The sequence below is a fragment of the Pipra filicauda genome, unplaced genomic scaffold (assembly GCF_003945595.2).
Source record: "Pipra filicauda isolate LSUMZ 115617 unplaced genomic scaffold, ASM394559v2 scaffold412_size1447426_pilon, whole genome shotgun sequence".
Lineage (NCBI taxonomy): Eukaryota > Metazoa > Chordata > Aves > Passeriformes > Pipridae > Pipra > Pipra filicauda.
In genome coordinates, this window is record NW_024104546.1 from 1,035,501 (window position 1) to 1,054,402 (window position 18,902).

An 18,902-nucleotide genomic window follows, 5' to 3' on the forward strand; every position below is an offset into this window, starting at 1 on the left:
AGGTTGTAGAAAAATAAAAACATATTTTATGGAGCACATTTAAGAGAAAAAAACCAAACCACAGACAACTCTTACAGGGTGGAGTTTTTAGCTGGTTACCTTCAGAGGCTGATTATCGTTATCATCAAACTTGGCAAAATGATTCAAAATAATTTCATTTCTTCCTTGAAATCTCACTGGATCCTGTGCTAACATCAAACTCAGGATGAATTCATAGGGAGCAATGAAAAGCAATTTTGTAATTTATGAACAGAGAGCAGATCCATCCTTGAAGCATATGTACAAACACATGGTCATGCCCCAGTGTGAATTTCAAGCAAACAGTACGTTTCACAAAAAACAGTCAGTTTGCTCATTTCTAGAGAACTGGCAGCAACTTCGACTTGCTGAAAGATCCAAAAAACATAATTTAAGTATTGTATTTAAAGTTAATCTAGCTAACAAAAACCAGGGATAAACTTTCCTAGAGTAAAATTGTAAATTAGATGCAAATTGAAAATAGGAGTGGAACTTTAATGAAGTACAGTATTCCCCACTGCTGAGGAAGTTAATTTGATGGTTAATGACATTCGTTTACACATGGCTTCATTTGCTCACTTCCCCCAGTGCAATGGCACTAGCTACCCTGTTGGCAGTCAGCAATCAGGAAGGAGGGTTTTTTTAAAAACTCATCTATCAGAGTTAGGAACAAACAAAAGAAAAAAAGGCGAATCAATGGGACTGACACTTCTGAATCATCCCCAGTGAGCAGTGGGAAGTTTTGAGCAGAAAGACTGAAACTTGAGTAAGTATTTCTCTGAGGCAGATGGAAGTGAATCTAGGATGCTCTAAGGGTACCCAGTGGCCTGCTTGGTGGGGTGCCACACGGACATATGGGGTCTATTGGTGAAATACATTCAACCCATTGAAATAAGCCCAGCAACTTGTAGGAGTGGAGGAACAAAGAGGAGGAATCCTACTTTTAGAGTCACAAATTCCCAGGCTTTTTTCAAGTCAGCCCAACCATGACATGCCCACTACAATTTTCTTCCAGCCATTCTATATAAGCCCTTACAACACATTCAACAAAGCTGTGACCAAGCCCTTAGCTCTCTCTTGGCACAGATCAAATCAATAGCACAGCAAATAAACTACTGAGTCAACAAGGCAAATGGATTTCTCACTATATTAACTGCCTGACTGTTGACTTTGCCCTACTTTATGCTTTTTCAATCATCTTCAGGCAATGAAGCTCCAACTTGGCTTCCCTACCAAAAAGGAATTTATTAATATCTCTGTGAATTACATAGGATTTTGGATTGTTTTCCATACTTTATTATTTATTGCACATAGGGTGAACAAGAACCTACTGGAATAGAATTCCAGCATTTTAACAACAGAAGTTGAGGAGAATTTAGTTTCTTTACAGATGGTAAAATCCATGTTTTATATTTTTTTTTATTTGAACAAAACAAAGGGAAGATTGAAAGACAGAAAAAAAACCCTAAAAATGAGAAAGAGAAATACTTTTATTAGAGTATTATGAAAACAGTGTGCCATGCATATTTGGTTTAAATTGTATTAACTGTAGTCTACTGAGATCAGATCAAACTACAGCATAAAAAGAGTGCATTTGTTTTCTCTGTACTCAGCAGAATTATTCACATTTGTTGTTTCATCAGATATTGTTAATATAATAAATTGCATATGTTACACTAACTGGCCTTTGCCAACATTCCCAAATTAGTCTTCAAAGCAACATCTAAATGATCTTCCACTATAAAGGGAAGAAAATGCTGAATATACAGTGCATTAAAAATAACAAAGTGGCATCATAAATGTCTGCATGCACATTAATTTCTGCTGGCCCCTAGAGATCTTTCACTGCTAGGGCTCTGTAAATCCAAACTAGACCAGTGGTGATATATTTGCCCAGGAAGCCCTTGTTTTAAGTAATCTCATCTCTTTGATCAGCTGCAAAACTGCAAATCTAAAATCAACGGTGGTAGAACAAACTTTAGCAAACAAAGACTTGCCAGACAGGGCAGGTGCTGAGAAATATTAGGCTGCTGTTGTAGTGTTTAACTCCCTTACATGGTGATGAAAGAAACACTGCATGTGTCACTGAAGGCGATGATAATAAAACATAATGAAAATAATAATGAATCCCCACTGTATGTCTGCAACAGGCCCTGCTCTTGTTCATGCCAAATCAGCTACCACTTCAAATTAGTCCTGCACACAGGTGTTCTTGAGGTAAGAACAGCCATTTATGCTTTTTCTATATTCACACAAGTTAATATTAGAGCCGGTTTATAAGGGAGAAGAAATTCAAGACTGCTATTCATGTTTGCTGGTAAATCCACCTCAGGTGACTGAAACAGTTACTATAACTGCCATCCCTACCCCTCTACTCAAAGGGTTACTGTCCTGTATCAAGGATGGCTGAACAGAGCAGAAATTTGGTCCAAAACTACCACAATTCACAGCCCACTCTACAGCCAAAACTGGTGACAGTTTCTGAATATGAGAATCTCATATTCACAACTTAAATATACTGTGGTCTGCACTTTGTGCTTCACAAGCACCTGTCTCTTTGAGACAGTGAAATCAGTTGCAAGGGCTATCTATAGCTCTCACCTAACCAGATGCATGCACAAATGCACCAGTGTTTGAATTTTGATAACTCAGGATAGGATGTTTTATTTCATGTTCAATTCTTCCTGTAAATATCAAAGAAAATAAATCAAAAATCGTATCATATCCATGCAAAAATATTATATTTATGAGTAATATTTTTATGAAAGAAAAATACTTCTGTGATTTAGATGCATAATCATCACAGACAGGAGTCGTCCACATAGGAGTAAGAGTCATTGCACAAAAGTGAAGCTGAGCAGGAGTATTTCCCCTAAATCTCGTCATGAAAAGTGTAGATTTGGGTTCTTAATTGTCCAAGTTCTCTTTAACATCAGCGTTGAAGTGAGGAGAGGCAAATCCTACCAGACAAAGAATCTGTTCAAAACCAGGTATCTGAGGAAAATGGGGTGAATGAAAATCAGGAGATGGTAACTTGAGAGTATCTTCATCCGACCAAGGTGACCCGCTGAGCCAGCGTATCTGTCTTCTGGGTTCTTAAAACAAGAGAGAAAAACATGTCTTTTTTTAATACTTTCACTGAAGCTAAAATTTTAAGTGATGCTTTGAGCATAACTGGGACTCTTTAGACTACCACACTGAAATAAAAAAATCCAGGAAAAGTTCCTAGGGATTAGTCCTTGAACAAATGCACCACAGGATGATTAATTTTCATCCCTGGCATGATTTTGGCCTCTGTCAGCATTTTCCCAGATAGTTCCTAAACACAGATACGGTGTCAGAAATTGCCAGGAATCTATCCCAAAAAGTAGCTTGGATGTCGACACCTTGTTGTGGAAGATAAGAGCATTCAAGAATACTGATGCAAACTGTGATATTCCAGCTGGCCTCAGTTCCAGGGGGCAACCCAAGCACATCTAAATTAGTGATAGCCTTAGAGTAACTGAGGTAAAGCACTGAGAAGTATTAGGATTGCCTATAAATGGACACACACTGGAGTATTACATCCAGTTCTTGTTTCCTCTTTTCACAAAAGAGGTAAAAAATTGGCAAGGATGTGGAGGAGAGCCACAGAAATTATCAGAAACCTTGGAAGAGAGCCTTGAAATAAGAGATTAAAGGGGTTCAGTCTGTTGAGTTTAATAAAAACATCCAGCAATGAGTTCAGTGATTACAATGTGCAAGTATCATCACAGGGAGAAAATACTGAGTGGCCACAGCAGCACTCTCATCTCACACAAAAAGGCATAATGAGAGGTGAAAGCTGGAAGTGAAAGCCAGACAAACTCAGGCAAGATTCAAAACACATATTTTTAAGAGTGAGGTTGATAACCATTGGGCTGCATTTCCAAAGGAAGTGGTGGATTCTCTCAACTACTGATGGCTTCAGATCTAGACTGGACGCTGTTCTAGAAGATAAGTCTTAGCCAAACACAAATTGCTGGACTTGACATAGGCTAACTGGGTTAAATTAAATGGCTTGTGTCATTCAGGAAGTCAGACTAAATAATCTAAGGGCCTTTTCTGGCTTTAAAAAACCTATGGATCTATAAAATGCAACTGTGTAACTACGTATTCTAGTCCAAAAATAACAAATTTTGATGAAATAAAATTTCCATAGTCCAGTGTTATGCTAACAGACACAATTCCAAGAGATCAGACTACAGTTATAAAATTGGAAATGAATAAAGCATGATGACGTGGTGATGTTAATAACAATACCAATTCCTCATGTGTTTACAGGGTGAGTCCATAAAAATTGAAGCAAAGTCAGGGGAATTTTAGCACTATGAAATTATTAAGAGAAAATACGCTTCGGCTTTCCAGACTGGTCTCTGAACGTCATGGATGTAAATTGAAAAATCACATCTATCTTATTAACACTTGATGGAGGATGGGGCATTTTTTTGGCTATGCTCATTCCACTCACTTACGGAGTTAGAGGGTGTCAGCCCAAGCACTGAAATTCAACCATCTGCCCTGTTCAATAGTTCAAGCAGTTCTTGGCGTGGTTTTGGCTCTGGTCTGAAACAACTCCTTGCATCATTCAGGAGTCAGTATGGGCCAAGGATACTCCTAGAAAGCCACTTGGATGTACCTATGCCTCTTCTGGGAGTGAACATAATATGGTAACATGAACATTGCTTCACCATCCCATTCAGTCTGTGATTAAGGAAATAGGTCCTGGCATCAAATGCCTAGCAATACAGATGCAGCCAGTGAGTTCAGAGTGTCAGCTGCTCTGCAGAAAAAGGGCTGATCTCTCAGTTCATTCCCTATCTCTGCTACAAAAATATTTACACTGCGTATATTTTAATTTCACATATGAATTATATTGCTGTATCTCTAAGGAAAATCAGCACTTTCTAAACTGTTCAACTGCAAATTGAACCATAGCATTAACTGTTTGAAGTGATCTATCAGATCCAATTAAAAGCCAGAAGTAACTACAAAGGGTGACTCAATACTCTCATTCTAGATCTTTAGACCTGAGAGTAGAATTTGAATCCAAAATAAGAAACCTATGCAGAGTTAGACACTGTGGACAAGTCACTCAAAACGCATTAAGAAGGGAGCCATTACATTATCTTGAGCATAGAAGAGCAGCAGAATACCAACCTCTCTCTGGAATTTAAGGGAATGCCTCCATTTACTCATAGCTTGGGATTTGCTTCTCAAGGCATAATCATCTGGTTATTTTGCTTCCAGGTACAGCCACTCAAGGCTCTTGCTTTCATATTATAGCAAGAGAAGGAAGACTAACATTAATATGATAATGAAGTAGCTATATCTCTTTCCTGATAAATGGGAATATCCTGATCTGAAGACAATTTTGGCTCAGGTTAGGAACTAGGAGAGTTCCTTAACCACAAAGCTACTGGTTACAGCATGCAGCTGTCCTGCAAAAGTTGCAGCCTTATTTCCCAGCAGGAAGACAAGTTCAGAAGGGACCTTACAGGAGCAAACACAACTACCATCAGGGCAAGGAGACCAATCTAGGGATGTAGTCCCCAGTGCTGTAGTCCCATCTGAGCTACGTGTAAGTGTTGAATTAAGTGGGCTAAAGCCCAAGTAGAACTGGAGTTCTACTTGGAACTGGAGTGAATAAAACCATGAAGAGAATGAAAAGGAAACATCAAACTCAACGAAAATGCTTAATATAGGTAAAGGCACAATGAATTTGGCATGTCCCTTTCCTTAATGCTGTTCTAATTTTAAACAGCCTATTGTACTGTGCTGTTGATAGCCTTGTGTGAGCCATCTAGGGTTCAGCCAACTCAGCTGCATGATCAGTAAAGAGACAATGCTACCACACACACGGTTATTTGGATTAGTGAATACCATACGTAAGTAAATCATCTGCCAGATGGCATCAGAAGAAAGCTGCAACTCTCTCACTTTCATTTCCACAGCAGCAAACAATGTTCCGTGTTTAAAATAAACTCTTCCAGATGAGTAAAAGATAAACTTTGTGGTGCTTTTTTCTTGTTCTTCCCTTTGACTTCAGCTTTTTTTCTTAAAAAAAAAAAAAAAAAAAAAAAAAAAAAAAAAAAAAAAAAAAAAAAAAAAAAGAAGAAACCTCCACCTACTCTGATTGAGCTACATTAATGAAAAATCCCAGTTTAGACCACCGCAGTACAAAGCTGTCCCTCTAGGCAGCATCAAAATTCCATGCTATTTACTGAACAAAAGGCAAAAATGAAACACAATATTTTCATTCATCAACTTCTGTCAACAGAACCCTTAAAAATGAACACCTACCACATTAAACCATTTCCTGTAATTTTATGGGTTTTCCACAGTGAAGAACTATGTCGCTCTGATGAAACATGGATGTTTTCACATTTTATGCAGTTTTAACCCTTTTTTTAAAAAATAGCAAGTATCTAGAACTAAATAAACAAACAGAAACCACCCCCAAAAAACCAAATGCAGAAACAATATAACTGTAATCAAAGCTTTTCAATTCTTCCTTATGAGTTTTCAAGTTGCCTCTGCTGTCTTACTGATGACAGCTCATCTCTTATTCTGTTCTATTGTCCCAAGACCCCAGTCTTAGATATGCTAATAAGATCAGTCCATAATATCATCTTGCTGCTATATAAAATAAGAAATTATGATTTTTGAAATTTTCACCTACAGCAAAATTTTATGAACAAATCCCTCCATAAAGCAGGCTTACAATTTTTTTCAGTATCTGTGGTGATGCATCTGAGACATATTTAGGCCTCTGAAGATTTGAAGGAGGGCAGACTGAAGGAAAACGATGCTTTGGTCTTCTTTTTCTTTCCAAGTATTTTCAAAGCCAGGTGAAGTGTCAAGCAACCACAACTATCAATGACTTCAACTGGACCTGTAGGATCTCAGCCTTTCAGAAGAGCAAATGGGTTTTACTGAAGCAGTTTTCAATTTACCATGTTTTAGTCATGGGATACTCCTACAGTACTGTATATAACAGGCCTTCAGGGCAGGCCGAAGTCTAAAATACCTATCCATGTACACTAGAGAAGGTGTTTCTGTCTGTAAATGAGTATACAAAATGATACCACTTACTTGTTGCAGTGCATGTAGGTTCTGAGCCTCCAGGTGGGTCACTTGCCTTTTTGCAGATGCTGCTCATGACCCTTTTCTTGAAGCATCTAGGAAGTCCCTGGCATTGCTTGTCTCAAGGGAAGATGGCATTTGGAGAGTGGGTGGTCATGCAGTGACTTAGGAGGACTCAGGACACTGACCTACTGTTGGGGAAGGTTGAAACAGGGCTTAGACAGACTGAAGTAACATCATCAGACTGCAGTCTAGGTGGCAAACTGGCAGACATCCCAACAACTGCAGAGATGGGTTAACACTCCTTTGGAGAAAAAAACACTCACATTTCTGGAAAATGTCACAGGATATTTAATATATACATAACACTGCTATTGCCACCCCTAACCCACCCCCATAATTCCACAATTTGTGAAGTATTTCTTGAAAAATGCCATACATACACAGAAGTGCATAAAGCCTCATTCATCAAGCTTGAATGAATCATCATCCAACTGGCTGTAAGGGATCCACTGCCCAAACCTAAAGCTGGGAGATCAAGATCAGCAAAATATTTAGGTAGCTGACTCCCAGTGCTTTTAGTGAGATCATGATTCCAGACTGCTTGCTTTGGCCATGCAGCAGATGGCGAGAAAAGGTCAGCACCTTGCTGAAGTGATTATTAGAGATTTTAAGCATGTGACATCCTCCTGAATCTTTCATGGCTAATAAGCTATTGATTCTTTCCCTTATGCAGACTAATTAAGTTTCTTGCACGTTACCTGATCATTCTTCAATGTAGCAAGAATGGCCTATCAACTTTGTTAGGTGGTCAGTGTGCCAGGTTTCCCCCCAAAAGGCAATTAGGAAAGCACTCCTTTCTCCATGTTACATAGGACATTTGGAATTAATTAACTATTCAAATTAATTTCTCTGATCTGAATCCAGTTACGACAGGTGTGAGACTGTTAGTGGTAGCTAAAGCAGTAAGTCTTGAGGGAGGTCGTCATTTTCTGTTATGAGAAATAGCAGCACCATTCTGGGACAGATCAAAAATAATAATTCAACTGTGGAGGCCTCCTGGATCGTTTTGCAAGTCAATTACTCTCTAAATGATTAGTTTGGAAAAAGTTATGTGAAAAAGGGAACAGGCCTTCCATTTTAAAGTTATTTGCATGACTCTTGCAAGTTGTTTATTTTCTTTATAGCCTTAGGTGGAAAAAAATTAAGTGTGCTTGAAGTGGGAATTATCCACATTTTTCAGCAAAAGCATAATCACACCACACATTCACAGGGCTCAGGCTTTGAAGCCTGTGAAGTATTCACTTAGTAGGAAGCTTAGGCAAAGCAGCCAACCACTGAAGAGAGGAGAGTTTAAATACTTCTGTTTTTATTGCATCATGGAAAAAATGATCATTTATCTCATTAAGATGGAGAATTTTTACTGGAGAACCCCCACTGGGTTTATAAGCTTGCCTGCTGTGCTGACTGGAGTAACTGAAAGAACAGAGCTGTCCCTTTGCCTGGGGATAGATGTTGGCCTTTGTGGCAAGTTAAGGAAGGTAAATTGGTGACATAGAGTATTTTTTTTTTAAAGTACCTAAGTCTCCCTTGGCTTAAACAGATGGGGCATATAAACCAAATACATGCAACAGCAATTTAGTTCACTTGCAGAAACCTCAGCTATAATAGCTACATATGTGCAGAGAGGACTGGCTCATACCTAGGGCCTGTGACTGAGAATCAAAATAAAGAAACAAACAAACAAAAGTAAATTTTTCTTTCTTAAATTCTTGATATGCCCATGAGAGAAATTGGTAACAGGGGTGCTTTCAAAAGCAGCATAGCCAAAGTTGAATAAATGATACTGAAGCAGCTAAAAAGTGCTTCCCTTAAGACATCTGAAGCCTGTTTCTCTTGACCCTTACATGGAGATGCTTTCTCCCCCAGCTATGTCTGTGTGTTCTCCAGCTGCAAAAGTAGACAGTGGGTATTGTATACCTGGATGTGGTGCTAAGCATCTGAGCTCAGCACTGAGCCTGACAGCTCTGTCCCCAGCCCAATGCCTCATCACATACCACAGCAGCACAGCAGCCAGTGACATTCCTGTGCTAACAACCCTCAGCTCCTTGGTAAATCACTGACAGCTCTTCCTGTCCGACTTTCAAAATTAGAGATTAAATTGCACCTGCATACTTGTTTGCATACACATACATTCTCATAAACCAATTCTAAAATAAGCCTTTTAGAATGCAGTTATTCTGCGATGTTGTTGCCATACAAAATGTGACCACTGAGATAAGGGGCCACCTTGAAGCATTTCCACCCATTGCTGAGACTGGTCAAAGGCTCCAGTGGGGAAAGTTTGCAAATAGTCAGAGTTAATCTCTGCTGTGGCCCTCCACCTCCCAGCTATGGCAGGCCAGAGGCACTTCCCCTGTGAAATGCAAAAGGGCAGGGCTACATCCTCAGGAGTCACTGTGCCCTGTATACATCCCAACCTGCTTTCAAATCCCCTGGGCACAAGTCCGGAGCACTGGCCCAGCACTGCTGGTGGACTCACAATCAAACACCCAAATTCTAACAATTTATGTAAGATAGCTGAAGGTACATTTTGGGTTTGGAAAAACTTGCCTTGTAACATTTATGTTTATCAGAGACTTCAACAACATCTTAAACTCAGCTGTGGCTTCCTTAACCATATTTATATATCCGTAGTTAGATATCTGCACTTCCATATCTGTAAGGTACTTGCCAGCAATGTGGTCAGTGTCTGCAGCTGCCAACGAAAGCTGCATTCCATGGGCTTTGCCTGATATTCCTGGTTGCGGTCTTCCTCTTTCACCCTTACTTTAAAAATTTTAATTCTTCATGAGAAATAAGTTTAATATGAGGAGAGTGGTGCTCATAGGGTGGTGATGATGAAAAAAGGCAATTGGAATGCAAGTTTTAGCTGCATGCTCTTGATAGAAATTGGTTATACAACAGTAATATAGAGAGCTTGCCACATCATTCTGGAGACACTGTTATACTGGGGTGAAGTGTGAAGGTGCTGGTCTCTTAGTTTACCTTCTACCAGCTCCAAGAGGAGTCATTCAGCTGACAGTTCTCAAATCAAACACATATATCTGAGTTTACTGAGCTCGTATAGAGAGAGGAGAGGGGAAGGGAAGGAATGGGAGGGGAGGGGGCAGGAGGGGAGGGAAGGGGGCGGGAAGGGAGGGGAGAAGTTACTTCCTCAGCCAAAATGCTTGGTTCTAATCTAGACTGAGTAAGCATTACTCAGAAGGGCTATTCTTCGGTTTTGCACTTAGATTTTGCAAGATCTGTTGACCTGTGAGGTCTCCAGTTCCTACATGCTACTTGAATGACAAAGTTATCACATACACATTAACAGCAATCTCAAGGGAGCAATCAAAGTTTTCTAGTCCACAGCAGTTAAATGACATTCAACCTTGAAAGTGACATATTTCAGATGTTGAAAAAGCCTACCTTTCTGAAAGTCCATAATGATCCATCCTTTTAAATTGTTTTCAGGTAATACCAATTCATTAATATTCCATTAAGGGTTCATTAATGATTACCCTACTCTGGAACAAGGACTGTAATTTAGTTATGATTACAGGAATGCAATCCCTTTCTGACAATGGCTCTTATTTCCACAATGTTTCAAAAGAATATAAAAACAAATACCTGTAAGATGTATGAAGGATGGCCTCTTACACACAGCTGGGACTTCCTATTCTGCACCTCTCATTTCAGTACAAATCCACCTTTGCTGCTTTGAAGGCAAGTGTACATTTTATGTTGGTTATTCAGTCTAAAAATTATGTATCTCTCTGCTCCTCAGGCAGTTTCAGTGCAGTTCTTTACTACAGTATTTTCAGGCTAACCATCTTCTCCGTTCCCCACCTTTGTATCCAAGGCTTTCCTTGGAAGAGGTATACACATTTCAGCAGAGAAACAACACAGTAGTGTCCCTTTAATATTTCTTCAGTACTACTGAAACACAAACCCAGGTTTGGCTCAGCTTCTCTGGATCTCTTTATAGAGAAGTTAATGTTAATGAACTTTTCATTCTTCAGCTACCTGCGTGCAACCATTTACGAGTTTTTAAAATGAAAATGTGAAATGCAACACTGATGATCAAAGCAGGACTTCTCTGAGCACAACTCCCTCTGGCATCACTTAGAGAACTTTGTTAACACTCAGAGTATGCTTTGACAACACATCCACCTCTACACCTTGTCTTACAGTGAGCAGTTCAAAGCTCAACATGTTACAGGATTTTAAAAACCTGCTCTGCTTTGTAGCTTGCCTTTTGATTTTCTGAAACGCTGCTTTCTGCCCTACCCAAGTCACTTGCCCAGCACTCAAACTTGCTAGTAAAGGGTAAGGCAAGCTCGAGTCCATTCCACTGTGCAAACCCTAAAATATGCTGAGTTTGAGTAAACAATCAGAGAAAGAATCTAAAAAATTTAGCTGGTTGCCACCTAAGTGGCAGAACTGATGTATTTATATGTAAGCACTACTGAATACATTTTTTATTATTGATTCTCCTTTAAGTAATATTAACATAGATCACTCTAAATTATTCTTCCATATTTATACTAAATTTATACTATTTTAACTACTAGAACTTTTTAGTAATGTAGAGCAAAACAAAAAGACATAAACGTCAATACGAACCCCTAAGTTACGTGAATTCATGCAAAACCCATGTATTTGTTTGCAGCCCATTTTATTTCTACCAACCTCACACAACAGACTCCCTAAACCAACACAGGTTCATCTTCTGCTTTAATACAAGGCTGCTGTATTGAGGCTGCTGGTTTCTGATACATCTCCCACAATGAAAGAATGAATGCTAAGTCTTTTTTTACAAGATTTTATTAAAGAATATTCAGTAGCTGTACGAGACAGATTTACAGAACATTACTTAGTTAAAGTGCCATCAGTCAAGGCAAACACACAAACTGAGATTCTTCGGTCTAATCTGGGTGAGGTCTTACAAACTTTGTATGCACACAATTCGTGCCATGCAAAGCCCTATAAAGACCATAATACATCTTGCAACTATCCTTTTAATGAAAACCGAGGTTTCAAGAAACAGCAAGTTCAGTACATATGAAAATAAAAATACAGCTTGCACAACCAACTGTACTTACACATTGAACAGCAGCAACACCACTAAAAATAGCTGACTTTGTGCTTCACAGCAGAACTGCACACGGCTCAACAGTTCTGTTTACTGAACCATGGAGCTGACAGCCTTTAAACAGAACTCAGAGGCCTCAACAATTACAGTGCAAGATATCAGTAAAATTCTTTATTCCATGTATTATTCTGGTGGCTCATAAAAAGACGATAATTCTATTATTAGGACTTATTTTCACATTTTTTACAGAAGTGTTTCACCATCAGTACCTTGCATTTTCCAGGCTGATTACAAGTAGTGGAACATGAGAAATATGCATATATATTGCAAAACACAGTTCTGTTTAGTTTTTATTTGTAAAACATGAGTTTCCAAGCAAATTTAACGAGAAATTACATTCACACCCATAAACTGTATTTCAGACTTTTGTGAATGCCTATCTCTGTTGAAGATTGTCTTTTATTTCAAAACAGTTCCAACATAAACCACTCCCTTATTTCATACTTATTGAGCAACATACTCTGTATTCCCATAGCATTTAAAGTGAGAATTTCACTTTTGTAAAAATGCATTGCATAGTTATCTGCACTGTTTTGCAGACACCCCCTGGCACTTACTTCAATAAGCCAACCATCACTTCACTGATATCCCACAACTTTCTTGCAACCAAGTCATCCATGGCTTTGGGCAGGAGTTCTTCCTCTTTGCAGTCTCCAAAATATTTTCCTGTCACGCCTTCAACATCAGGAGAAGAGGCCAAATAAATAGAAGTCTGGGCTCCTTCCAGAGGTGTTTTGAAGAAAGCCCATGACACCAAGTTGAACAGGGGTTTGGCCAGCAAAGGAATATTCACGTGTCTGCCTAGATTTGTTCTGACAATCCCAGGATGGAGAGAGTTGACGGTGACTCCTGTGCCTTCCAACCGACGGGCTAGCTCCCTTGCAAATAATATATTAGCCAGTTTACTTCGACTGTAACAAAAGCTTTTATTGTAACTTACTTCACTGTTCAAGTCTTCAAAGTTGATCTCTCCATATTTGTAAAGCTTTGAGGATACTACAACAACCCTGCTCGGAGCAGAATTTTTGAGAAGGCCCAGAAGAAGGTTGGTGAGCAAGAAGTGACCCAAGTGGTTTACACCAAATTGCATCTCAAAACCATCCTCCGTCTTCATGTACGGACACTGGAATACCCCTGCATTATTTATCAGAACATCCAGCCTTGACTCCTCCTTTAAATGTGAAAAAAAAAAATCATTCAGTTTTAGAATTGTCATGAAAAACATATTATTACGCTTCATATTTCTCACTGGCCATTGTTAGAAAGAAAAAATTTCATTCCTAGTTTTTTGAATTGTAACTTTCTGATATTCTCTTAAAGCATTGCTGAAAAAAAATCCCTAAGTTGAACTACCACTAAACTGAGTACTTGACCTCAGGAAGATGCATGCACACGAGAGTAGGTTTGTATCAACTTTTAAAGAAAGCAGAGAACACAACCATCTGCTTCTCCAGGAGCAGCTTCTTCTGTAACAATTCCGTGATAATTTACCTTTGTAATGTATTTTTTTCCCCCTCTAAAAAAATAACCTGTCTATTGCACTGCAAAAGGACACACATTAATGTATGGTAAACGTGCTACAGCAGAGGGGTCTACTGAGCAAAAGACATGCAAACATGGAACACAACGTGTTAGCTCAAAGAACTTAACCTCAGGGCTGAAGAGGAACCATTACATTGTAGACCCTCTATCTTACTGGGATGATGTCATGAAAAACTTTTCAAAACAATGTTCTAATGATTTTAAACACTTATCTTACTTTAGAACAAGCACATGTCATTGTGCTCCTTGGTGGCAACTATGGAGCAGGACTCATAGAAAAGTAGGACTCATGTTTCATACAATTTGAGTCCAACAGGTCTACTCAAGAACTAAGGAACCAAAGCTTGAAATATCTATGAGGTGCTCAGCACATGCTATTTGATGGATCAGTATTCTGGTTCAAATCAGTAAAAAACAGACTCAAGGACATACGTTACACTCTACAGAATCAGGGGATACAAGGAATTAACTGAGAGGGTGGTATGGATAATTTAAATATATGCATCATGCACTTCATGCTCCAGAATCCACTCAAAAATTAAGAGCTCTCCGGTTTACCCAAAACTAACTTTTTAAAAAATACAGATTAAAGTAAGCTGCCTAAATCAGCTCCGAATTCAACACTTTCACCCACCTCTGACAAAAGACTGTGAAAGCACCATTTATGCTTGCATGAATCAGAGGCAAATGTATTCACTTTCTCTAGAAAGTGAGTTCTCTTTGCTATTAATTTTTTAAACCCAATGCAGGGACTGGAAGGCAAGCTGAGATAATTTTGGGCCATTTTGATGACAAAAATAGAGAACCTCATAAATGAATTCTGTACTATTTGCCTTTTATTTCACTGCCATTAGCAGCAATGATACAAAGAGAGCAAAACCCAAATCTGCACTTGGCATTCAGTTAAAGGTGCTGGCATTTGATCACTCAAAACTTCAAGTACTTCAATTTCAGACTGATTTCTGCGGGACTTGAGGCTGCTCAGTATTTCATATAATTTGGTCCCTGAGGCATGATCCAAAGAGTGTCAAATTCACTTCTCCTCTTCACCCAAAGGGACACAATGGTCACTAAAGCAGGACAGTAGTGATGAAGTACTGACTGTACATTTGCTTACTGAAGTGATCCTTCTTTCTTTAAAGAAAAATATCTGACTGGAGGATTTATTTTGCAAGACTTAACACTTCAAGAAGCAAGACTTCCACGTGTGCCATTTTCTGAAATTCCTACATTTAACAGGAGTAATGTGATCAATGCCAAACAGGCAGCTACTACAACCAAGTGCAGCAGAGTGCACCAAACACTGCTTTGATGGACAATGCTACCCTTTGCAGTCTCTGAGCTCATGTCCATTTTCTCCATTTTCCCATGGAACTCTCCAACATCTCAAAGTGTTTTAAGATGTAACCACTTTCAGCTTCTCAAAGTAAAGCTCCTACAAATAAGGCCAGTCAGTGGGAACGCAGTTTCCCCATCTTGCCAATGTTTAAATCTTCTTTATGTCAAACAAAAACCAGAAGAATCCCCAAACAAACCTCCAAGTAACAGCTCTGAAAAGGACTCACAGATTAGGGAAGGTAAGTAACGTGGACTTGGCTGGAAAAGCTCTTGAAAGTATTTCTTGAGCTTGCATACCTTGTCATTCAGGCGCTTTTGGAATTATTTCAAAAATGCAAGTTAAAACAAGAGTCTTTACCCAATTCTCACTTAAGAGCCACTTGTACTGTCTTTAGCAATAAAGAGATGCTAACATTTTTTTCATATTTTGTACTATAAAAGATATAATTCTTAGAAGTTAAACAGTATGTTTCATTTTTGGTGTGTGTTTATTATACATGTTTTATATCCTTTTGTGTATTCATGTTTTCCCATAAGACTGAAGGAAGACTAAACCTTATCAGTGGATTCATATATATGAATGTATGACTACAAAGTGTCCCAGTAGAGAATTTAAAACTTGACATTTAAGTTTTAGAAAAACCATTTGAAAATTAATGCAATAAAGTCCCTCTGTTTTTTTGCCTCTCACAACAGTATCTGAGCATCTTTCAAGTACTTAACAAGCACTTCTCTGAGCAGCAGCAGAATTTATTAAGCCTGGCTTCCCATGACTTCGTGTCTCATGGCTTGAGTAGCACCTAGATGTGGTGAGATCAAAGTCCCAAAAGATGCTTTTTGTGGGATGAAATAATGCCTCCAACAGTGCCTCCCCCTGCTCTCTGGTGTCTAATAACACTGTCGAACTCATCTAGTGGCATTTTTGTCAGGCAAAGCAAATGGATGTCCCAGTTCTCCTTAAACTCAGATTTTCAGGAAATCTTCAGGAACTTGATATATTCAAAAATATCTATCGACTAGACTCAGCTGGTGGTGGCCAACAGATGTGAAATTCTTGGGGACAGGGGACAGACAATCTGAGGAGGGGGCAGAAGGATGTCTTGTGCATGCGAACAGTGCACTCGTGAACTTCTATTTTTTTCTGGAGACAAAGCTGAGCTGTAACACCAATGTAAGGCAACAAAGGTTACGGTAGTTAAGAGAGAAAGGAAAACAAATCACTTATCTCACACAGAAACAAGCGCTTCCTTTCCAGAACTGAGAAGGTTTGGTATATTTTGAACTGGAACAGACCAAACCAGTAGGAACTTCATTCTTCCACGCGCTAATTTACGGTCATTTTGCTCACACCCTCCTCCCAGACCCAGCGCTGACCTCGGCGCCATCCCGTGCCCCCACGCCGAGGAACGGCCCCCTCGGACCTGGAACTCCAGGAGCCAACACGGAGCCCAGGGGCCGCCGCCAGCACGGCCCAGCCCGTGCCCTCCCCGGGGCTCCGGGACAGCGCCGTCCCGCCGCGGCCCCGCCGTACCTGCAGGACGCGGTGGCAGAAGGCGCGCACGGAACGAAGCGAGGCCAGGTCCAGCTCCCGGACCACCAACTCGCCCTCGCCCTCTGCCCGCTCGCCCACCTCGGCCCGGATCTCCCGGGCCGCCCGCTCGGCCCGCGCCCTGTCGCGGCAGCCCATGATGACGCGGGCCCGCATCCGCAGCAGCTCGGCCGCCGCGGCCCGGCCCAGCCCGCTGTTGGCGCCGGTGATGATGACGGTCTTGCCCCGCATGGAGCCCGCGGTGAGGGCGCGGGCCGTGCCCCGCAGCCAGCGCCAGGCGGCCGCCAGGAGCCCCGCGCCCAGCGCCAGCGCCGGCAGCGCCGCGGCCATGCCGGGCGGGAGGGCACTGCCCGGGCGGCGCGGCGCCTGCTGGGGCTTGTGGTCCGGGAGGGCTGAGGGAGCCTGCGCTGTGCTCCTCGGTGGCGTAATGTTCCCGCAGCGAGTTTGCTGATCATAGGGAGCTGCGGGGAGTGGCTGGTACGCCTGAACGAAGGGTGCGCTGCCGTTCAGCGAGACCTTGATAGGCTGGAGAGTTGCGCGGAGAGAAACCTAATGAGGTTCAGCAAAGGCAAATGTAGGGTTCCACACCTGGGGAGGAATAACCCCAGCACAGGCTGGGAGCTGACCTACTAGATAGCAGTTCTGCAGAGAAGGACCTGGAAGTCTTGGTGGGTGACAAGTTGACCACGAGCCGGCAGTGTTCCCTGGGGGCCAGAGGGCCAGTGGTATCTTGGGGTGTATCGGGAAGAATGTGGCCAGCAGGTTGAGGCTATTTGAGGAAATGAGTAAGGAACGCGAGAAGAAAACCAGGTGCCTTTCATCAGCTTTCTTGTGACTTGTCTGGACGTGATAACCATCTGCAATAGTAACCTCCCCTGAGCTGTCACATGTGGGTGCTACATGCAGTGTTGTCACATTGCTGCAGTCTAGTCTAAGGTTTCATGACTTCAGCTCATGTTACAGCTGCAGAAACAGATCAGATTTTTCTGGGAGTATCCTTATGTCTTTTCTGGCTGCCTGTCACACTTCTCAGGCACCTTAAGGGCTGTATAGGCGTGACATCTAAACACTCTGAATTTGCTGAGACTTCTTCTATCTTTGTCTTCACCACAGAAAACTCTCTTCGTTCTCAGCTCTTCATTGTGAGCATCATGGTTACACCAAAGGGTATTTTAGCCAGGCCACACCATTGCATCTGCGTGTGATGCAGATGGATTTTGGCATCCTTAACATGGTGTAAGAGCCATCTTGAGGTGTTCTTCCATATGCTCTTCTCACAGTAAATCATATACTAGGTAGTGTTGGAGCCATCCCCACCTCTGCAGTAAGGACCAGGAGAAAGGAACAGTGGTCCCCAATCAAAATAGGAGAACCAGGAAACGCCCTGTTAGAGGAAGAGATTCGTTCTGTAAGACATCCGCGTGGTGGGAGGTGAAGAATCTGCTATTCATCATCTGGCAGTGGAGACTCTGGCAGTCACCTCTGACATACCTAGTACTTCAGAACATTGTGAATGTGTTGGAGAGGTCACTGCCTTGAGGACCCTGCCTGGGTTTGTCGGTCATCAGTCCAGCCTTCAGTGCAAGCAGCATTGTGCTCAGGAGCTCGTGGGTGACAGTGATCAGAAGCTGCTCATCAGCAGGGATGATGACATTCAGATGTTGTTCCCAGATACTCCTGAGCAGGATAACTAGAAATTATTATTTATTCTATGACATTGATCTGCTTCACCAATTTCTCTACCCATCTATTATTGCACCTGAGGTTGCGTTTAGCAATACTGCAGGCCAATGAAAGTTACAGGATCTGGCAGAGGATCCTCTTCAGGGTGTAGAAGCCCTCTGAATCCCAAGTCCTTAGAACAGATCATGATCCAAAACATGTGTTGGAACACATGTGATGATGATAATTTCTGAATTTTCATCTGAAATATTTTGTTTCCTCTAGATGGTTGTTTAACTATGCATGACATGACATGCTAGCCTGGAAACTGCAAGGGTGTCTTAGAGGTGTGAAGGAACTGGGGAACATGGATTTATTATGTCTTAGTAGTTGGTGGAGGATATGTTCTTCTGTAAAAAAAAAAAAAAAAAAAAATAAAGCAAAGTCACCTTCAGAATCTCATTTCTAATATTTTTGTCCATGGGGATTGGT

The 18,902-nt window shown here is 40.9% G+C and overlaps 1 protein-coding gene across 1 annotated transcript; it reads right to left on the minus strand.

Annotated features, from left to right (window-relative positions):
• Positions 1–11,973: 11,973 nt before the first annotated feature.
• Positions 11,974–17,093, minus strand: LOC113999436 (retinol dehydrogenase 14-like). The gene is made up of 2 exons (XM_027742849.2): positions 16,731–17,093; positions 11,974–13,490 (listed from the first exon to the last, which is right to left on the minus strand). The coding sequence occupies exons 1-2, from the start codon at positions 17,076–17,078 to the stop codon at positions 12,873–12,875; spliced, it is 966 nt and encodes a 321-aa protein (XP_027598650.1). The 5' UTR covers positions 17,079–17,093; the 3' UTR covers positions 11,974–12,872.
• Positions 17,094–18,902: the final 1,809 nt, after the last annotated feature.